The 20547-nt window shown below is 37.8% G+C and overlaps 1 protein-coding gene across 2 annotated transcripts in view; it reads right to left on the bottom strand.

The window, feature by feature from the left end:
* The window catches only part of Cntnap5 (contactin associated protein family member 5), a 928932-nt gene that overhangs the window by 13323 nt on the left and 895062 nt on the right, over positions 1-20547 (bottom strand). For both annotated transcript variants that reach the window (XM_029481690.2, XM_029481709.2), the window contains one exon: positions 1635-1853. In XM_029481690.2, the coding sequence (XP_029337550.1) occupies positions 1635-1853 (219 nt within the window). The remainder of the gene's footprint in view (positions 1-1634; positions 1854-20547) is intronic.

Here is a 20547-nt window from a genome sequence, read left to right as displayed (position 1 = left end):
AATCAATTTTTTCATGGTGCTTTTTAAGACTAGATCTCTGACTGCATCACTAATTCACTAATTAAAAGTGGGTGGGTGGTGGGAGACTCCCAGGTCTTTGGTCAAGCACTGAGTTACAAGTGCTCACTGCCACACCTAGCTTTTTATGTAGGTTCCAGAAATTGTAACTTGGGTCCTCATGATTGTATAAGGATTCTAGCGACTAAGTCCTTTCTCTATCACCTTCCAACTAATTTAATGAAAACAATCATTATATAATACATAGAAAGCATCACATTTACACCTTATGTGTCTATAAAATTTTGTTAATACTTCCTTCAAAAGTCTACATAGTAATATTGAAGTTAATATTATTTAAATGCCCACTATGATCTTTTCATGCCCTGTAAACAATTAGATCCTCATATCAGTTTTCTCTTAAACAATAGTGACACACTAATGCACAATCTACATGTTATGCATCCATGCATGTTATGTACTACCTAGAACTACACAGTCATTATAACTGCTTATCAACTGAAACTAAAAATTAACTACGTGTGTGTGTGTAGTTAATTTTACTGTTAACTTGTTAATTATTAATTTTCAATCAGCTACATGCACAGTACTCAAATATTGTTAAATTTCATACATAAAATGTTTTATTAATTAATAAATTAATTAAATTGCATTAAATTAATGCAATTTCTATTCTAGTACTCATACCTTTCTATTATTTATTTTTGTTCAGCATTGTTTGTGTTATGGTTAGTGTTAGTAGTCAATTTGACAGAAACTAGAATCCCCTAGGAGACTGGCTCTGGGAAAGTTTGTGGCATTATCTTTTTTTAAAATTATTTTTATTTTATTTTTTTATATATTTTCTTTATTTACATTTCAAATGCTATCTCAAAAGTTCCCTATACCCTCCCCCAGTCCTGCTCCCTACCCACCCACTCCCACTTCTTGACCCTGGCATTCCCCATTACTGGAGCTTATAAAGTTTGCAAGTCCTAGGGGTCTCTCTTCCCAATGATGACCAACTAGGCCATCCTCTGCTACATATCCAACTAGAGATATGAGCTCTTGGGGTACTGGTTAGTTCATATTGTTGATCAACCTATAGGGTTGTAGACCCCTTCAGCTCCTTGGGTACTTTCTTTAGCTCCTCCATTGGGGGCCCTGTGTTCCATTCTATAGATGACTGTGAGCATCCACTTCTGTATTTGCCAGGCACTTGCATAGCCTAACACAAGACAGCTAGGATTTATTAACTGAGGTAAGATGAGCTTCCTACTGTGGTTGGCACCACTCCCTGTATGGGATTCTGGACTGTGTAAAATAGAGAATGATCTTAATACTGTCATGTATGTATCATTTTCTGTTTCCTGATGATGGGTATGATGTGACCTGCTACTTCAAATGCCTATCATCTGTGATGTACTGGACATTGAACTGTGAAGAAGAATAAATTATTTCTTTCTTAATTCACTTATTTCAGTGTGTTCTGTAAAGATAGAAATGGCCCCTAAGAAGCCAGTTACAATTCCTAATCATACAAGGCAAAGAGCTGAATGCTGTTGGCCAATGCGATAGCTCTATAAGACCACCGAAGTTAGTGATGGAAACTCAAAAGAGCATCCTTTGGGATTTACCTGACAAAGAATGCACAGTGGTCACTGCATTCACATCAGAGTCCACCATGGAGCCACAGCTGGATTCTGTCAAGGTCTTTTGGACAGTCACAGGTGCAATACTGGCATGGCGGAGGGCTGCCTTCAATGGTGCTATGTGATTGTATTGGACTGAAGAAAGGCATCCAACAAAACCCAAGGTGTTCGCTCGAGCAACGTCTGGATCCAAATCAAGAGTTTCTGCAAAGAATAAAAAGAAACACAGGTCTTAGATTTTCCAAACTGTCTATGTTTTTTTCTTGACTATTCACCAAAATAGCTGAAACACAAAATAGTTATTTTTTGAATATGGAAATTTCTTACATATCTGTCTTCCTCTTCTTCTCAACTACATATTTGCAGGTGTCAATACATCATTCAACTATATCTCATAGAAACGATCTATGACAATCTCTCTCTAAAACAAAAATGTTTCAAGCTAAAAATTTTTCATTTGTGTAGTTCATAAATTGTAGAGAGAGTAATAGTAGAGCTCTATCATACTCTAACCAAACTCTAGATATTTGAAAAAAATGTATATCTCTCTTCCCATCATGATTTATCTATGGATGCAGGCTATTAACACAAGAAAAATCACAATGTTCATCATAACATTTAATTCACAATTCTACAAAGTGAGTTCCAGGACAGCCAGGGCTATACAGAGAAACCCTGTCTCAAAAAAACCAAAAAAAAAAAAAAAAAAAAAAAAGAAGGGAAATGAAAACAAAGAAATAATGGGATTAGGAATGAAAGCAGAGATGTATCATGTATCATGTATCATGTTTGTTGACTCAAAGCCCCTGAGTGAATATATATTTCTTCTTGCATCACCTGTCTTCATTGTATTGATTGGACACTAACTGGGGAGATGTTTTATATACATGAACTTATTCAAATTCCTAGAGTATTTTTGAGTATTTATAAGAGACTGCAATGCCCTCCATCCCAGCCAAGCTCTCATTTTCCTGGCCAAAGCTCTGTCTGACTCCATGGAGACCTGCTGCTACCATTGACAACCAGGCGATTTCTCCAAGTCCCAAACTCCTGCCTGCTGGCTTCCCTGCAAGCCCAGCAGCCTTGAAGCCTTGAGGTCTTCCCTGTCCTGCTTTGTGCTAAATCTTCTTGTCTCTAACAATAATCCCAGATATCTGCAGCCATCACAAACCAACACTTGAGATGTTTACCCCAAATTGCTTCCTGTCAGCCCCTCTGAGCAAACGAAATAGCAGCAAACTCCAACCTGCCCGTTCTGTACTCCATTTCTCTGGGCACAGTTCTGCCTGAATTCCTGGAAGACTACTGCTGCCTGGGACAACCAGGCAAGTTCCTCAAGCCCCAAACTTCATCTCATCTTCTGGTCAACACCTCTAACCACAATCCTACAGCAATGAGCAACCACCAGGTCTGACCCTCTTCCCCAATTTCCTGCCTGCCAATCCCCCTTGGCAAACCCAGGAGCAGTAAATTCTACCCTGACCCCTCGAACTCTATTTCCCAGGCCACAAGTCCCTCTACATCCCTGGAGGCCTGTAGCTGCCCAGGACAAATACCTGCAACTTTCAGGATCTACCACCTTTATGTGAACCTCTAGAAGCCTGTTCCCAACTCTGAACAACCAGCACTCTAAAGCAATCAGTTTCTCCAAGCACTGCCTATATCCCTATAAGCCTGCATTCACCAGGGACTGCCACTTCTATCTACAATACCAGAGGCTTGGTGACATCAGGGACTACCAGCTCTATCTGCAGCCCCAGAGGCCTACTCACACCAAGGACTACCAGGCCTAACAAAACTAGGGGCATGCAGATGGTTAAAGGCCAGCATAAAAACACTATCACCAAAAGCCAGGGCTATGTGATACTATCAGAGAACCCAACTCTCCTACTACACCAAGTCCTCAATAATCTAACACACATGAATCCCTCCCAAAATAACCTAAAATATAATCTTATGAAGATGATAGAGCCCACTAAAGAGGAAATAAAGAAATCTCTTAAAGAAATATGGAAAATACAATCAGGTGGAGTCACTTAAAGGGGATACAAATAAATAAAAAGAAATACAGGAGAATGAAATAAAACAGGTGAAATAAATAAATACAGATTTTTCAACACCTGAAAAATAGAAGCAATAAAGAAAACACAAACTGAGCCAATCTTGGATAGGAAGAACATAGGAAAGAGATCATGAACTACAGACAAAGGCATCACATAATGAATACCAGGATGGGAAGAGAGAAATTCAGGCATTGAAGATACCATAGAAGAAGCTGATAAATCGGTCATAGAACATGCTAAAGCTAAGTTTCTGACACAAAACATCCAGGAAATTTGGAATACTATGAAAAGACCATAAGAATAATAGGATAGACAAAGAGAAGAGTCCCAACTCAAAAACCCAGAAAATACCTTCAATAAATCATAAAAGAAAAGTTCCCTAATCTAAAGAAAGAGACCCATATACATGTACAGGAAACTGACCGAACACCAGATAGACTGGACCAAAAAAAAAAAAAGAAAGAAAAGTTTTCCTGCACATAATAATGAAAATATTAAATGTATAGAACTAGGAAAAACTATTAAACGACTCTGAGGGTTGACATTACACTCAGCAGAATGGTTAAGATAAAAAACTCAAAGGACACCAAATGCTGGTGAGGTTGTGTACACTTCTCAGCTGGTATTTGGAGTGCCAATTTGTAAACTCACTCTGGAAACCAATTTGATGGTTTCACAAAATATTGGTAATAGTTCTACCTCAAGACTCAGCTGTATCACTCCTGAGCAAATAGCCAAAAGATGCTTCACCATCCCCCCAGGACTCTTGCTTAACTAATAGCAGTTCTATTTGTAATAGCCAGAAACTGGAAAAAAAAAACCTACATGAACCTCAATTGAAGAACAGATATAGCCAATAGTAGTGTTTACACAATGGAATACTACTCAGCTATTAAAAACAACCATAATGAAATTTTCAGGCACATGGATAAAACTAGAAAATATCATCCTGAGTGGGAAGGGAATACCTTAATTATGCTCTTCCTGAAGTAAGCTCCTACCTATGACAAATCCCAATAAACACAAAAATGGAAAAGAAGAGAAAATATCCTAAATGAGATAAACCAGACCCAAAAGAATATGCATTGGTATACTCACTTATAAATGGATATTAGTATTAAAGTCCAGGATAACCATGCTGGTTATCCAGAGACCTAAAGAAGCCAAATAACAAGGAGGTCCTGAAGGGGATGGTAGAATCTTTCTCAGAAGGGGAAACAAAATAGATATAGGAAGTAGCAGGTAGGGGAGCTAGGTGGGAGGGAAAATGGAGAGAGGAAGGAAGCAGGGTGTGTATTGGGGCTCAGGAGTAAGGAGAGCAGTGGAGAGTAGATGGAGTCTGGCTGTGGGAGGGTCATTTCTAGGACATGGAGAGATCTGGGTCCTGGGATAGACACTATTATGTCTATGAGGGTGACTCCTTCTGAGACCCTAACAATGGGGCATATGGATACTGAAGTGGCTACTTCCTGTAGCTAGATAGGACTCCCAGTGGAGGGAAGAGGACAACAACCTACTCACAAAATCCTCAATGCAAAATGTGTCCTGCCTACAAGATGTGCAAGGACAAAGAGAACAGAAAAAGGAGGAGTGGCCAATTAATGAATGGCCCAAATTGAGACCCATCCCATGGGCAAGAATCAATCTCTGATACTATCATTATCTCTGAGTATCATTAAACTCCATTATGATTGCAGATAGGAGCCTAACACAACTCTTTTCTGAGAGGCTCCACCCAGCAGCCAATCAAAACTGATGCAGAGATCCAAGGTCAAACATTAGATGGAGCTTCAGGGAGTCTTATGGAAGAGTTAGCGGAAGGATTGAGGGATCCAGAGAGGACAAGGACTCCACAGGAGGACCAACAGAGTCAACAAATCTGGACCCTTCGGATCTCCTAAAGACTGAACCACCAAGTAAAGAGTGAGGATGGACTGGACCTAGGTCTCTGCACAAATTTGCTGATGTGCAGCTTTGTCTTTATGAAATTGCCCCAATAAATGGAGTGGGGGCTATTCCTGACTCTGTTGCCTGCCTGTGGATTCTATTCTCCAAACTGTGCTCCGTGGTCTGTCCTCAGTAGTAGAGGATATGCTTAGTTATTGTAGTGACTTGATGTGGGGGGATGGGGTGGGTGGGAGGATTGGAGGAGTGGGAGGGGTTGGGGTCTTTCCCAGGGGACAGTTTCCTTTCTCCAATGAGAAAGGGAGGCTTATTCCGGGGATGATCGCTGTGAGCAGCCTGGAAGGAGAGGAGTTGCTAAAGCTGATATTGTGATGTAAAATAAATAAATAAATAAATAAATAAATAAATAAAATAATTACGAAAGAATAGGAATTTTGAAAAGAGATTGAAATGCAATCATTTGAATTTCAGAGTAAGATCAAATGTCTCATTTTCCTGGAGACATTTCATTCCTTTTCTTAAAAGGGGTCATTTGAACAAATTGCTATTGTATGAGTACATAAACTACAGTGCTTAATGAACCATATTTTTCTTAGCATATAATAGTTTAAACATAACTAGGTGGCTCAAATGGTCATTTTATTATGAAAAGCCTTTCAGTTTTTGGAAGAAGTGAAGGAATTTTCTTATATACCAACATACATTATAATTTTATTTTGATTAATAAATGGTTATATAGTGAATTTCTTGACATCTAAGCATATATTATTATATATTCAGGGCAAGGAAATAATATTAAGGAAAATATAAAGAGAGTATAGTAGAATATGAGATGGTAATAGTCTTAGTAATCATTGTCTTCCTATTCTCCAATTCTTAAAAAAATTACTCTTATTCCTCTCCTTCTGTGTGTGTCTGTTTAATATCTGTGTGTGTGTGTGTGTGTGTGTGTGTGTGTGTGTGTGTGTGTTTCTGCATCTGAAAATACCATGTGTTTGTGTGTGGGTGTCTCTAGAGGAAAAAAGAAGTTGTCAGATTTCCTGATGCAAAAATTACCTTTGTGGCTACTGGGGACCAAGCTAATATACTCTTTCATTACATCCTTGTTTTTAATAGCAAATGCTCTTAACCATGGAACCATATCTCCAGGCAGATTAATTTTTTGTCCTCATCTTACTCCTCCCCCTACCTAACATCCACAATAAAAAACAGCTTCTCATTTGTCTTTTCTTACATGAAGACCAATAACAATACATATAATTTCATGTGGCCAACACAACACATTGCTGTAAATTTAAAAAAAACTCAAATTATGAATTCATTAACTTTCATTTCTCTAGGCTGGAAGTTTGGCAGCACTCGTGATCTGGAAATCAAAAAGCTGGTATGGCCAGGTTATGGATCCTTTGGGGGAAATTATGTTTGTTACTTCATGTCCAGCTCCTGTTGCCTTCACTGTATATCCTAGCCTTCTTGGTCTGTCTTCATGTTAAGCAATACTGTTGCAATTCCCTGTGCCTTTTTTCTCCTCACTTCAATGTGTGATTTCTGTCTTTACATTCTTATTCTACTCTTAAAGACCTTTCTGGTTACAATAGTTTCATTGCAATCATTTAAAAGACTCTGGATTGAAGAGATGTCTCAATCCATTAAAATGGTTGCCACGTCATGTATGTAGCCATGGATTTGTAGGGAGTGCAGGGTAGAATTAGACACTGATTGGTAGTGAGTGAAGAGCAGACTTATATCTCAGAAATGCAAGAGAAGCAAAAGTCAGAAGGAAAGAATAAACTGCAGTGACATTTTTGTGTTGACAGATTTCAAAGTAGTAGAAAGTGATGAGTGGTTGAACTATGCCTTCAGGGTCCAAATCAAGAGTGCTACTTGTCATTCTCAGTGCTCACTGGAAGGAAGCCTTCACTGGTCCCAGGAGGAAACCACTACAAGGGTGTCATAAACTGGATCTATTCACATAAATATAGGCATGTAGAAAAACTGGGTAGCATGCTAGAATGAGACATTCTTTCTTTATATATGTAAGATAATCTTATTTCTGAGCAACTGTTTATTCTAGTCATATATTAAGACTACACACAATGAGATCTTTCAGAAAATAAATAAATAGAAGAATTGTTTTGTAGACTTAGGGCTTTGTGATAGGGATCAGTGAGTTACAAGTGCTTATCCTGTATGATGACTTGAATTCCAGCTGTAAACCGCAAAATAGAAAAAGAGAACCGAACGTGTAAACACACATGTGTATGTGCACGTGCGCGCACGCACACACACACACACCAAGAGCAGTAAGTTAAAAGGAAAGTAAATGTTTAAATAATAAGTAAAGTCATTCATACTTTGTTTAAGGGCCCATATAATTATTCACCTGAAAATTCCAAAAATGAAATGGTAAAAATAAAAACAAACAAGCAAAACAAAAACCTTAAAGGACAGTTTTTAAAACATTTTAATGTCTTATTTTGTTATGAACTTGCAAATAGTAAAGAATATTTACCTCTTCAAATTAAGTAAAAGGATACATATTTTCAACATTGTACAGCCACTAGACAATGTTATTTACTTAAAAAGATTTTATTTTCATTTTAAATTCTGTGTATATGTGTGCTTGTGAGTAAAGATAGGTGCAGTGACTGAAGTTGGATGATGCTATCAGATCTACAGGAGCTTTATGAAATAATTTTATATAACATATGTAAATAATAAAAAAACGAAGAAAAGCTCAAATATTTGTTAAAATATTTCACAATTCACTGAACTTTGAAGTAAAGGTATGATTTACTTTGTAATCTATTTATTCCATTGGCTAGGTTATCACTGAACTAGGTTATCATTGGCTTTATGAAATAATTTTATATAACATATGTAAATAATAAAAAAACGAAGAAAAGCTCAAATATTTGTTAAAATATTTCACAATTCACTGAACTTTGAAGTAAAGGTATGATTTATTTTGTAATCTATTTATTCCATTGGCTAGGTTATCACTGAACTAGACTCAGAAGTAGTTAGCGGATGACACCATTACATGTCCCGAAGTAGAGAAGCAAGATGAGAGGCAAAGGATAATTTAACAAATAAAGTGTTTCCTCATAAGCATGCAGCCCAGGGATCTAAAATTTGCCATGAAAATATACAATTTTCATGCTCTGATCCCAATATTTTCTCATATACATGACTTCTGTTCAAACAAGGGGAACCATAGAGTTTCTTTTCACAACACATGTACTACTTTGAGAACCACCGAAATCTACAAAGAAAAAATTCCATTTCTAACTGCCTTACTGGGAACAGACTGAATTTATGGCTAGAGACATAAATTCAGTCTGTTCTAGTTTTTGTTCTAGTTTAATCATATTTTAATAGGAAGCTAATATACTTCTTGTATCTTAGATACAAGTATCTAAAATACTTCTTAAAATAGTTTTTTTGTTGTTGTTGTTGTTTTAGGAAATATTTTTTATTAGATATTTTCTTTATTTACATTTCAATTGTTATCCCCTTTCCTAGTTTCCACTCCAGAAACCCCTATCCCCTCCCCTCTCCTCCTGCTTACCAACACATCCACTCTGCTTCCTGCCCCTGGCATTCCCCTATACTAGGGCATAGAACCTTCACAGGACCCAGGGTCTCTCCTCTAGCTGCATATGTAGCAGAGGATGGCTAGTTGGTCATTAATGTGAGGAGAGGCCCTTGGACACACTTTAAATACTAACAAAAAACAGTTTTTTGTTCCCTTCAGGTTGTTCTCCATCCACTGAAATGCTAATGGGGAAGCAATTGATCCAGCACAAGAAGGGACACTGGGAGGACGTGAGCAGATGCATTTTGCTGTGGTATCCATAACCCCCTTCTTTATTTCCAAGCACTTATTTTGCTCTCTGTTAATCAAGGCCATTGTGGTTGCCATAAAAAGACTGCAAAGATAAAAACACAACCTCTAAATCTTAGCAGGGTGTCCATAAATACATTTTTTGGTGAATATTATAATTGCTTATATGTTCTCATATACATTTATGTTGTCCAACATAATATTGTCGCATGGTATGTAGTGGTCAAACCAAGCTACTTAACATCTTCATTATGGTTGGGGAAGTGACTTTGAAAATATGAGTGTCTATTAGACATTATTGAAGACTTGCATTTTAATTCCCAAAGCTCACAAAGCTGGACTTGACAACCTGTGCCTGTTATACCAGAATTTGGAAGATTATGTGAGCAGATCCTGAGAGTTCCAGAGCCAGCCAGTGCAGCAAAAATGTGAAGTCTTTGGTTCAGAGAAAGACAATCTCAAGGGGAAGAAGTGGAGAAATATAAAGGGTAGCAATTTAATACTCTGGTCTCCACATGCCTGGTTGAGTGCATATACACAATATGTATGATTATATTCAAATCTCTCACACTCTCTTCTTTATCTGATGATAATAACACCTAAAATATATGCTTTTAATTATTTCAAATGAATAGTACATTCTCCGTGTGGATCTGTTTATTCATCTGTTTATGTTGAGGCAGTATATCAGTAGACACTTCAGAATAGCTTGAAACAAAATTATCTTGCCATACTCTCCCAGAAGTTGAGATGACAAACATTGGTCAAGTCTCATTGCTCTCTGGAATGAGGGTGTGGTGCAGATGAACATAGGAGAATTCCTGGACTTGCTTGCTGACAGCTTGCTCTATGTTCTTTGAGAGACCATATTTTAATTAATTCTTATCACTATAATATACAATAAAATTCTGTAAATTAACCCCCATCACAAAAATTGTAAGTTTTGAATACCATCTACCCACAGTAAGCACATGGTATAAATGATGTAGTGTGAGACATGCTATTATCTTTATTGCTCCTATTATTTGTAAGTTCCAAACTCCTTTGCCTATTTAAATACAAGAGTCGATATATGTACTGGAAATTTTAACACCATAATTATTTGTCATTAAATAAATATCACTCAAACTTTGAGTGATTCAGTTGATACCTCAATAAAGACTCACTTCCTCAGTCATTTTAAAGAGTTTATGATTATTATTTTTATTTGTGCTGTGTGTGTGTTCTGAATCAATATCGTCATGTTTTTTAAAAGAGGCAAGAAAAAGACACCGAGACCCTTACAAAAGTTGTGAGTCATCAAACGTGAGTGTTAGAGACTGAACTGGGAGTTCAGTTTGGAACCTGCAACCAGTCAAACTGGAAGAGGAACATGTTGTAAGCACTGAGCACTTTCTCCAGCTCTTTCTTCAGCTGTTTTGAAACCTGATTTTCCATGTTAATTTTCAAACATTCTGTAGGATTTGCAAAGCCAGAGAAAGAAACATGAAGCTGATCTTAGGCTGAATGCACAATGGTCAGCATAGTTACAAGTTTTGACATGGAAAGAGGAACTATTCAAGCAGGTTTAGTGGAGAGTTTTATTATTTAAAAGATATAAGAAGAGGTCAGAAACTTGCTCAAAACAGACTCAGTTCTAAAATGTTTCATGACATGTACTATATGTCAAAAGTCACTTATGATACTTGAATCCCTTAAGTGTCACAAAGCAAGCCATGCAGGGCCACATGACTCTGACTTGTAAAAGTAAAGTATTGCACCAGGATAAAATATAAATAAGGGGAACTGTTGTAAATGAAGATATGAGCAGAAAATACAACAAAGTGATTTTACCTGTCAAGTGCACTGGAGCTAAAACAAACTGAATAGTTAACTAGATGAAATGTCCAGCATTAGAATTGGGGAGATAGCTCAGCCCTATCTGAATTCAAATCCCCAGTATTCACATAAAAATCAGAGAAGGGCATAGACACCTGTAACTCCATCTCTGGAATAGAGGTGGGGTGCAGGAGAAGATAGGAGAATTCCTGGGACTTGGTTGCTGATGGCTTGCTCTATGTTCTTTGAGAGACCCTGTCTCAATAAAATAGGTTGCAGAAAGTGGTAGAAAAGGAGGCTTGGACAAGAGCTAGTCTTTGCATATGTTCCCCAATTCTCTAATAAGTAATGATTACAGGCATCTTACTATTACAGGTAGCCTCAGGAGGTAGGAGGTGGGGAAACCCTCCAGAGGCCTTGGAGGTAAGAGGCATTTCATCTATAGTGATGGTACATCTTATAGGAGAGAGAGAGACGGAGAGACAGAGACAGAGACAAAGAGAGAGCAGAGACACAGAGAGAGACATGGAGAGGAAAAAAAGAGAAAGAGAGAGACAGAGGCAGAGATATTGATTACTGGGTGTAAGAGGACAGAAAGAGATATTAGCACGCCTAGGACAGGGTGTAGAAAACAATCTGAAAGCTTCACAGAAAAATGAGTAAGCTCAGAATATTTGTGCAAGCAGTAGGTCAAGTAAAAAACTTTGGTTCTTAGGCCATCCACTGGAACAGAGAAACCTACCAATGAACATCCTCAAAAGAGGATGTCACTCTTTCCCACATAAAGATGGAAGGATATGTGTCGTGGGGTTTGGAGGCAAATTTAAGAACATAACTGTGGAGATATGATCATATCTTATTATATACAAATATCAAATCCTCTAGGATAGGGAACAAGTATAATATACAAATCTATGTACTTCCTTGATTATAATAAAATGCATGAATAGTAAAGATCATGCTATATAAAACTAAAGAATCCATGAAAAGTAAAAATAAGAAAAGAAATACATTTTAAAATATATTTTTAGGTAATCGTGGTATAGATGGCTCATGGCTCACAGTTTCAGAAGCACTGGTGTGGTACAATTCTTTCCTATTGGAAAGTTGTTTTTCTTATTGGATGCTCCTTTAATCTCAGGATATAAATAAAACTCATAAGGCACAGGCAAGTTCCCAGGAATTTCAAAAAACTTCCAAGATTCACAAGACAGCAAGTTAATTTAGGTACCAATTGTCTACCATAAAGTCCCAGAACACGATTGTCTAAACAAGAGCTTGATAAGGACAGCAATAGACAGGCTAAAGTGTATGTGGTGTTTTAGTTAAGAATTTACAGCTGAGAACAGACACCATGACTAAGGCAACTCTTTTAAGGACAACATTTAATTGTGGTTGACTTACAGGTTCAGAGGTTTAGTCCATTATCATCAAGGTGGGAGCATGACAGTACACAGGCAAACTTGGCACAAGAGAAAAATTTCAATACCTTCTTCTGAAGGCAAACAGGAGAAGACTAGCTTCCAGGTAGCTAGAATGAGACTCTTAAAGCCCACACCCACAGTTGCAAACTCACTCTAACAAGGCTACATCTTCTCTTTTCTTATTTTATTTTATTTTTATTTTTGAGAGGAACATGAAAGTCTTTTATTTAGCTTCAATCCCTGCTCCCAACTGTGTTCTGTCTTATTGCCCTTCCTGGTTTCTTAATAACATTTTAAGCAGATTCCATAACTTTTTGGTCACTTTTGATTCTTTAGGAGTCCAGTTCAGATAGAAAAAATTCAGTCTTAACTTTGATCTCAATCTCATTTCCTCTTCATGCCCAAACTCAGGGCTTAGCTGATTTTGAGTAACCTGGTCTAGTTCTGAAGTATACCCAGTGCCTTTTTCAGTCCATAGCATATCAGGCTCAGGAACAGTTCCATCCATATTTCATTGGTGTTTCCCAAATCCTTTGAAGAGTGCCTAAAGAGCAGGCGTTCAATCGTACTGCATTGTGGAATGATGAAGGAAGTAAAGAAACAAAGATCTCTATATTTAATGGGCTGCCATCACTTTTTCCTTTAGATATTGTGACTTAATTGGTTTACAGTGCCAGTCCTCTGTGCCCTCTGGTGGCAACCCCTCCAAATGTTAGCTGTCTTGTAATAAGGCATGTTGTAAGTTGCTTAGGCTAGTGGGTCTCACAGACCTTTTCATTTGTTCTGCAAGATCAAAACTACCTACAGGCTAGTACTACCATGTCATTTACCCTTTCCTGTATTCTGGTATGGTATTTTCAATGCTGCTTTAACAGCAGTGATGGGGTCAGACTGCTAGGGCCTCAGTAGTGGTACAAAACAATACTACTTGTTCTGATATTCCTCATTACAGTTAAACAAACTGAAGTAGATCCCAGTTCTGATGAAGAATGCCTTCAGAGAAAAGGCAACAATGAGTAAATGTACTAAATATTGACCTTTGACAATGTATTTGACAATTTGGGGCCACACCTTCCCTAACAAGGACACATCTCCAAATAGTGCCACTCCCTGGGCCAAGCATATTCAAGCCACCGCAATGGGGAAAAAGCCAAACCACCTCAACCTGACAAAATTAACTAGAAGGAACTAAGGATTGCTGAGGCCAGGAGAAATACTCTTTTTCCAAGGAAGAGCATACCAACTAATTATCTAAAACCATCTGTAGTACAGCTCTGAAAACCCATACAAGTAACATTGTACTGACTAAGGTTTGTTTACTCATCTAGGAATATATAAGTATACACGTAAATGTGTGTAACAACAATATATTTTAAAAGCTATGAATTTGAAAGACAGAAAGGAGAGGTGTTAAGGAGAGATTGGAGAGAAGAAAGAGAAGGGAGAAAATATGAAATTATAATAAAAGATTTTTTAAGTGTAACATTTGAAAACCTGTTACTTCAGCACAACAATTCACTGGCTGAACGGTTAATCCCACGTTAATTTGTTGCCTAGAAACAAACATCTTGCAATGGCACCTTTATGGATATAAGACAGTGAATACTGAAATACAAAGACAGTAACAACATGACAAAAGTTTAAAATTTTAGGTATAACACTCCCAGGATATATTCTGCATTAAATATATTTTCCACAGAAAAATTACTTTTGAGGGTTTATGCTACTATTTAAAAGTATCTGTATATTGAACCATCCCTGCATCCCTGGGATGAAACCTACTTGGTCAGGATGGATGATTGTTTTGATGTGTTCTTGGATTCGGTTAGCAAGAACTTTATTGAGGATTTTTGCATCAATATTCATAAGGGATATTGGTCTGAAGTTGTCTATCTTTGTTGGGTCTTTTTGTGGTTTAGGTATCAGAGTAATTGTGGCTTCATAGAATGAGTTGGGTAGAGTACCTTCTGTTTCTATTTTGTGGAATAGTTTGTGAAGAACTGGGATTAGATCTTCTTTGAAGGTCTGATAGAACTCTGCACTAAACCCATCTGGTCCTGGGCTTTTTTTAGTTGGGAGACTATTAATGACTGCTTCATTAATAGGGATGGTTCAATATACGGAAATCCATCAACGTAATCCAGTATATAAACAAACTCAAAGACAAAAACCACATGGTCATCTTGTTAGATGCGGAAAAAGCATTTGACAAGATCCAACACCCATTCATGATAAAAGTCTTGGAAAGATCAGGAATTCAAGGCCCATACCTAAACATGATAAAAGCAATCTACAGCAAACCAGTAGCCAACATCAAAGTAAATGGTAAGAAGCTTGAAGCAATCCCTCTAAAATCAGGGACTAGACAAGACTGTCCACTTTCTCCATACCTATTCAACATTGTACTTGAAGTCCTAGCCAGAGCAATTCGACAACAAAAGGAGATCAAAGGGATACAAATTGGAAAAGATGAAGTCAAAATATCACTTTTTGCAGATGATATGATAGTATATATAAGTGACCCTAAAAATTCCACCAGAAAACTCCTAAGCCTGATAAACAGCTTCGGTGAAGTAGCTGGATATAAAATTAACTCAAACAAATCAATGGCCTTTCTCTACACAAAGAATAAACAGGCTGAGAAAGAAATTAGGGAAACAACACCCTTCTCAATAGTCACAAATAATATAAAATATCTTGGCGTGACTCTAACTAAGGAAGTGAAAGATCTGTATAATAAAAACTTCAAGTCTCTGAAGAAAGAAATTATAGAAGATCTCAGAAGATGGAAAGATCTCCCATGCTCATGGATTGGTAGGATCAACATTGTAAAAATGGCTATCTTGCCAAAAGCAATCTACAGATTCAATGCAATCCCCATCAAAATTCCAAATCAATTCTTCAACGAATTAGAAAGTGCAATCTGCAAATTCATCTGGAATAACAAAAAACCTAGGATAGCAAAAACTCTTCTCAAGGATAAAAGAACCTCTGGTGGAATCACCATGCCGGACCCAAAGCTCTACTACAGAGCAATTGTGATAAAAACTGCATGGTACTGGTATAGTGACAGACAAATAGACCAATGGAATAGAATTGAAGACCCAGAAATGAACCCACACACCTATGGTCACTTGATCTTCGACAAGGGAGCTAAAAACATCCAGTGGAAGAAAGACAGCATTTTCAACAAATGGTGCTGGCACAACTGGTTGTTAACATGTAGAAGAATGCGAATCGATCCATTCCTATCTCCTTGTACTAAGGTCAAGTCTAAGTGGATCAAGGAACTTCACATAAAACCAGAGACACTGAAACTTATAGAGGAGAAAGTGGGGAAAAGCCTTGAAGATATGGGCACAGGGGGAAAATTCCTGAATAGAACAGTAATGGCTTGTGCTGTAAGATCGAGAATTGACAATTGGGACCTCATGAAACTACAAAGCTTCTGCAAGGCTAAAGACACCATCAATAAGACAAAAAAACCACCAACAGATTGGGAAAGGATCTTCACCTACCCTAAATCAGATAAGGGACTAATATCCAATATATATAAAGAACTCAAGAAGGTGGACTCCAGAAAGTCAAATAACCCCATTAAAAAATGGGGCTCAGAACTGAACAAAGAATTCTCACCTGAGGAATACCGAATGGCAGAGAAACACCTGAAAAAAATGTTCAACATCCTTAATCATCAGGGAAATGCAAATCAAAACAACCCTGAGATTCCACCTCACACCAGTCAGAATGGCTGAGATCAAAAATTCAGGTGACAGCAGATGCTGGCGAGGATGTGGAGAAAGAGGAACACTCCTCCATTGTTGGTGGGATTGCAAGCTTGTACAACCACTCTGGAAATCAGTCTGGCGGTTCCTCAGAAAATTGGACATAGTACTACCGGAGGATCCAGCAATACCTCTCCTGGGCATATATCCAGAAGATGTCCCAACCGGTAAAAAGGACACATGCTCCACTATGTTCATAGCAGCCCTATTTATAATAGCTAGAAGCTGGAAAGAACCCAGATGTCCCTCAACAGAGGAATGGATACAGAAATTATGGTACATTTACACAATGGAGTACTACTCAGCTATTAAAAAGAATGAATTTATGAAATTCCTAGCCAAATGGATGGACCTGGAGGGCATCATCTTGAGTGAAGTAACACAATCACAAAAGAACTCACACAATATGTATTCACTGATAAGTGGATATTAGCCCAAAACTTAGGATACCCAAGATATAAGATACAATTTGCTAAACGCATGAAACTCAAGAAGAATGAAGACCAAAGTGTGGACACTGTGCACCTTCTTAGAATTGGGAACAAAACACCCAGGGAAGGAGTTACAGAGACAAAGTTCCTAGCTGTGATGAAAGGATGGACCATTTAGAGACTGCCGTATCCAGGGATCCATCCCATAATCAGCTTCTAAACGCTGACACCATTGCATACACTAGCAAGATTTTGCTGAAAGGACCCAAATATAGCTGTCTCTTGTGAGACGATGCCGGGGCCTAGCAAACACAGGAGTGGATGTTCACAGTCAGCTATTGGATGTATCACAGGGCTCCCAATGGAGAAGCTAGAGAAAGTACCCAAGGAGCTAAAGGGATCTGCAACCCTATTGTTGGAACAACATGATGTACTAACCAGAACCCCGGAGCTCTTGTCTCTAGCTGCATATGTATCGAAAGATGGCCTAGTCGGCCATCAATGGAAAGAGAGGCCCATTGGACTTGCAAACTTTACATGCCCCAATATAGGGGAATGCCAGGGCCAAAAGAATGGGAATGGGTGGGTAGGGAAGTGGGGGGCGCTATGGGGGACTTTTGGGATAGCATTGGAAATGTAATTGAGGAAAATATGTAATAAAAATATTAAAAATCAAAAAATAAAAAAAAAGTATCTGTAGAATTCATACCTTTGAACTAAAGATACAAAAGGAATGCCTCCTCTGAAGGTACATTTTCATTGATTTAATATAGGGTCAGAGCTGAGTGAGGGTCATGAACATATTTATTTCTGTTTCTAACTTTATAGAAGTAATGAGCAAAATTAGGCCATTTCTTGTGCCAATAACAACTCCTTGGACAGTACTCAAACGAGCTACAGAAATTTAGTAACTGCCCTGAAGTGGGACTTCACTGCAGAGACTTAGGGATTCACTAAAGGGAAAATCATTCTCAGCCCCTTTGGTGATTTGGAGCTCTTCCCTTTCTTAGAGTTGGAGTCATGAAGATTTCATCTATTAGAATGTTTTCTACATCAGGAAAAAGTTCTCAATGTACAATATATAAATAATAGTGATTAATTCTTTCACATCATATTGTGCCTACATTCATGGTCTGACCACAGATCTTCAGTGTGACCCCTCTGAGGTCATCTAAGTCTTAGCCTTGGGTATAGTCCCAAGCATCTCAAGAATTAAATAGAGAAATAAAAGAGGGGCTGATGAGACGTTTTAATCAGTAAAGGGATCATTACTCAAATGCAAGGACCAAATATTATATCCCCAGAACCATGTAAAACCTGAATATAGCCAGATGCACCTGTCAGCAGTTCAAAGGTGAAAACAGGAGGGTCATTGGGATTTGATCACAAGATAATCTAGCAAATAAGCAAGCTCCAAGTCCAGTGAAAATTCCTGTCTCAAAAAATAAGGCAGAGAGATCAACAAAGACATCTTCCTCTTGCCTCTACATGTAGGAACCCACACATACACATGTATATGTACATGCAAAAATTCACGCAAAGTAGTAGAGTCTTCCTCATCCCATATACCTATTCCAAACTGGGAGATCATACTTTATGATTAGGGTCTATGCAGACTTCCGCTTACTATCTAGACTGCCACATATAATTCTAAGTTCAGCCATATCATTGAAAATGGGACATTTTCTTAATTTAGGAATTTATAGACATTCTGGCTACTTTTATGAATTTGAAATGCCATGTAAATTTTAGATATCTACATATATTTTCAAATGTAGTAGGTTTTATTTCATATTATAAAATTGAGACAATTTAAAGCAAGGACTTGCAGTATATGTCCCATGAACTAGCCTGGTAATGTTAGAAGAAACAGCCTCTGGAAAAACTACTTTATGCATAACCATCCTTCCCCAGTACTAGGTTTTATATGCATGCTGCACGTTTGAGTTCAGGTCCCTCATTCCTGCATGGCAGTCACTTTACCAATTGAGCCATCTCTCTAGATATTTACATAGGTTTTTAAATGATTATTATGAACATGTCCTGGTAAGATGAGGTATACTTTTTGGGTATTTCGGTGTCTAGAATTATGTGGTAAGGGATTGCTAATTGATGATAACACAAGCACAGGGCCTTGGTTGTACTATCTGAGCAGAGGTTGAGACTGAGCATTTTGAAGAAATGCATACAGCATAGCATTAACTATTTGGATTGCCAGCTCAGAGGCCTGACTGGCCAGTCCACTCCCTCTCTCCAGTCTGGATACTGCATCATCTGCAGCTACAGATCTCTCCTGGGTCTCTAGCTTCCCAAGACACTGGATTAATCTTGTTTTAGCTATAGCTCAACTTCATTCACAGTGAGGGGCCTCCAGACTTTCTTGTCCCAGAAGGGAGCAAGCCAGTGTATCCTTTGATTTCTCAGGAAGAACAATGACTGAGAAAGGATGACCCCTGGCCTCCAATTACATTGCTTGTTATTTTTATCGCACACATTATCTTAGAGCATGGAGATTTGTTTAAAATAGGAACACCACATTTCCTCTTTTTTCTTTCATTCCATAGGTCACAAACCCATATATTATGTATTTATTGTTAATCTCGATGTAACAGATGCATCAGGAAAAACATTTAAAGTGCCCAAAATACAAAACTACTTTTAGCTCAACTGAGCAAGAACTATTTATTTATTTATTTATTTATTTATTTATTTATTACTTCTTTTAGTTTTTCTAGGCAGGGTTTCTCTGTATAGTCCTGGCTGTCCTGGAACTCACTCTGTAGACCAGCCTGGCCTCGAACCCAGAAATATGCCTGTCTCTGTCTCCCAAGTGCTGGCATTAAAGACGTGTGCCAACACTGCCCAGCTAGTAAGAACACTTAACACTAGGTAGGACAGACCTAGTACCTCATTGTGGCTGTATATATTACCACAGATGCAGATTTTTTCTTTTTCTAGATTTTTTTCTCCATTTTCCGCAAACTTTAGCATTTAATTCCCTCCATCTAAAATGATGTTAGAGGCTCTAGCTGTCACCTCACTCCAGGCATAACAGTAAAAATGTACATACTTTATATATCAGGCCTTCTGGAAAATACTAGGACATCTGCTTATAGTCAGTCCATCATCATTCAAACAAGGGCACATGGGCATTCTTAATTTATTGGAAGCTAGTAAGTGTGCCAAGTTTTAAAATCTAGGAACACTCGTCGTTTAAAAATAACATGAAGTTAACAAACTGAGAAATGTCATAGTGCTCTATTTAAACAGAAAAAATAATTCCTGACAGTTTAATAACCACTCCCTGAAAATATGACTTTCCATCTTTTCTTTCAATTAAACATTTATATACTATTCCTTCAGACACAGGGTTTTGTCATTAATAAATCAAGATCCTGGGTTGAACAGGAAGTTTTCCTATTTATTAACATTGTTTCCTTGGAAATCTTACAATTAAAACTGTAAAAATAAAGATGGAAGATATTCATTGCATATGGCTGATTAAAGACAAAAGGATAGGGATTGAGGCATGACTCAATGGGTAAAATATTCCCATGCAAGAAGGGCATGAGTTCAAAACCCAGAACCTGCATAGAATGGTGGTGAGAATGGTGCTGCTCAGTTC

Source organism: Mus caroli, unplaced genomic scaffold, assembly GCF_978045245.1.
Source record: "Mus caroli unplaced genomic scaffold, Mus_caroli_1 scaffold_1, whole genome shotgun sequence".
Lineage (NCBI taxonomy): Eukaryota > Metazoa > Chordata > Mammalia > Rodentia > Muridae > Mus > Mus caroli.
The sequence above is the reverse complement of the archived record's forward strand: the minus strand, read 5'-3'. Positions and strand labels throughout refer to the sequence as shown.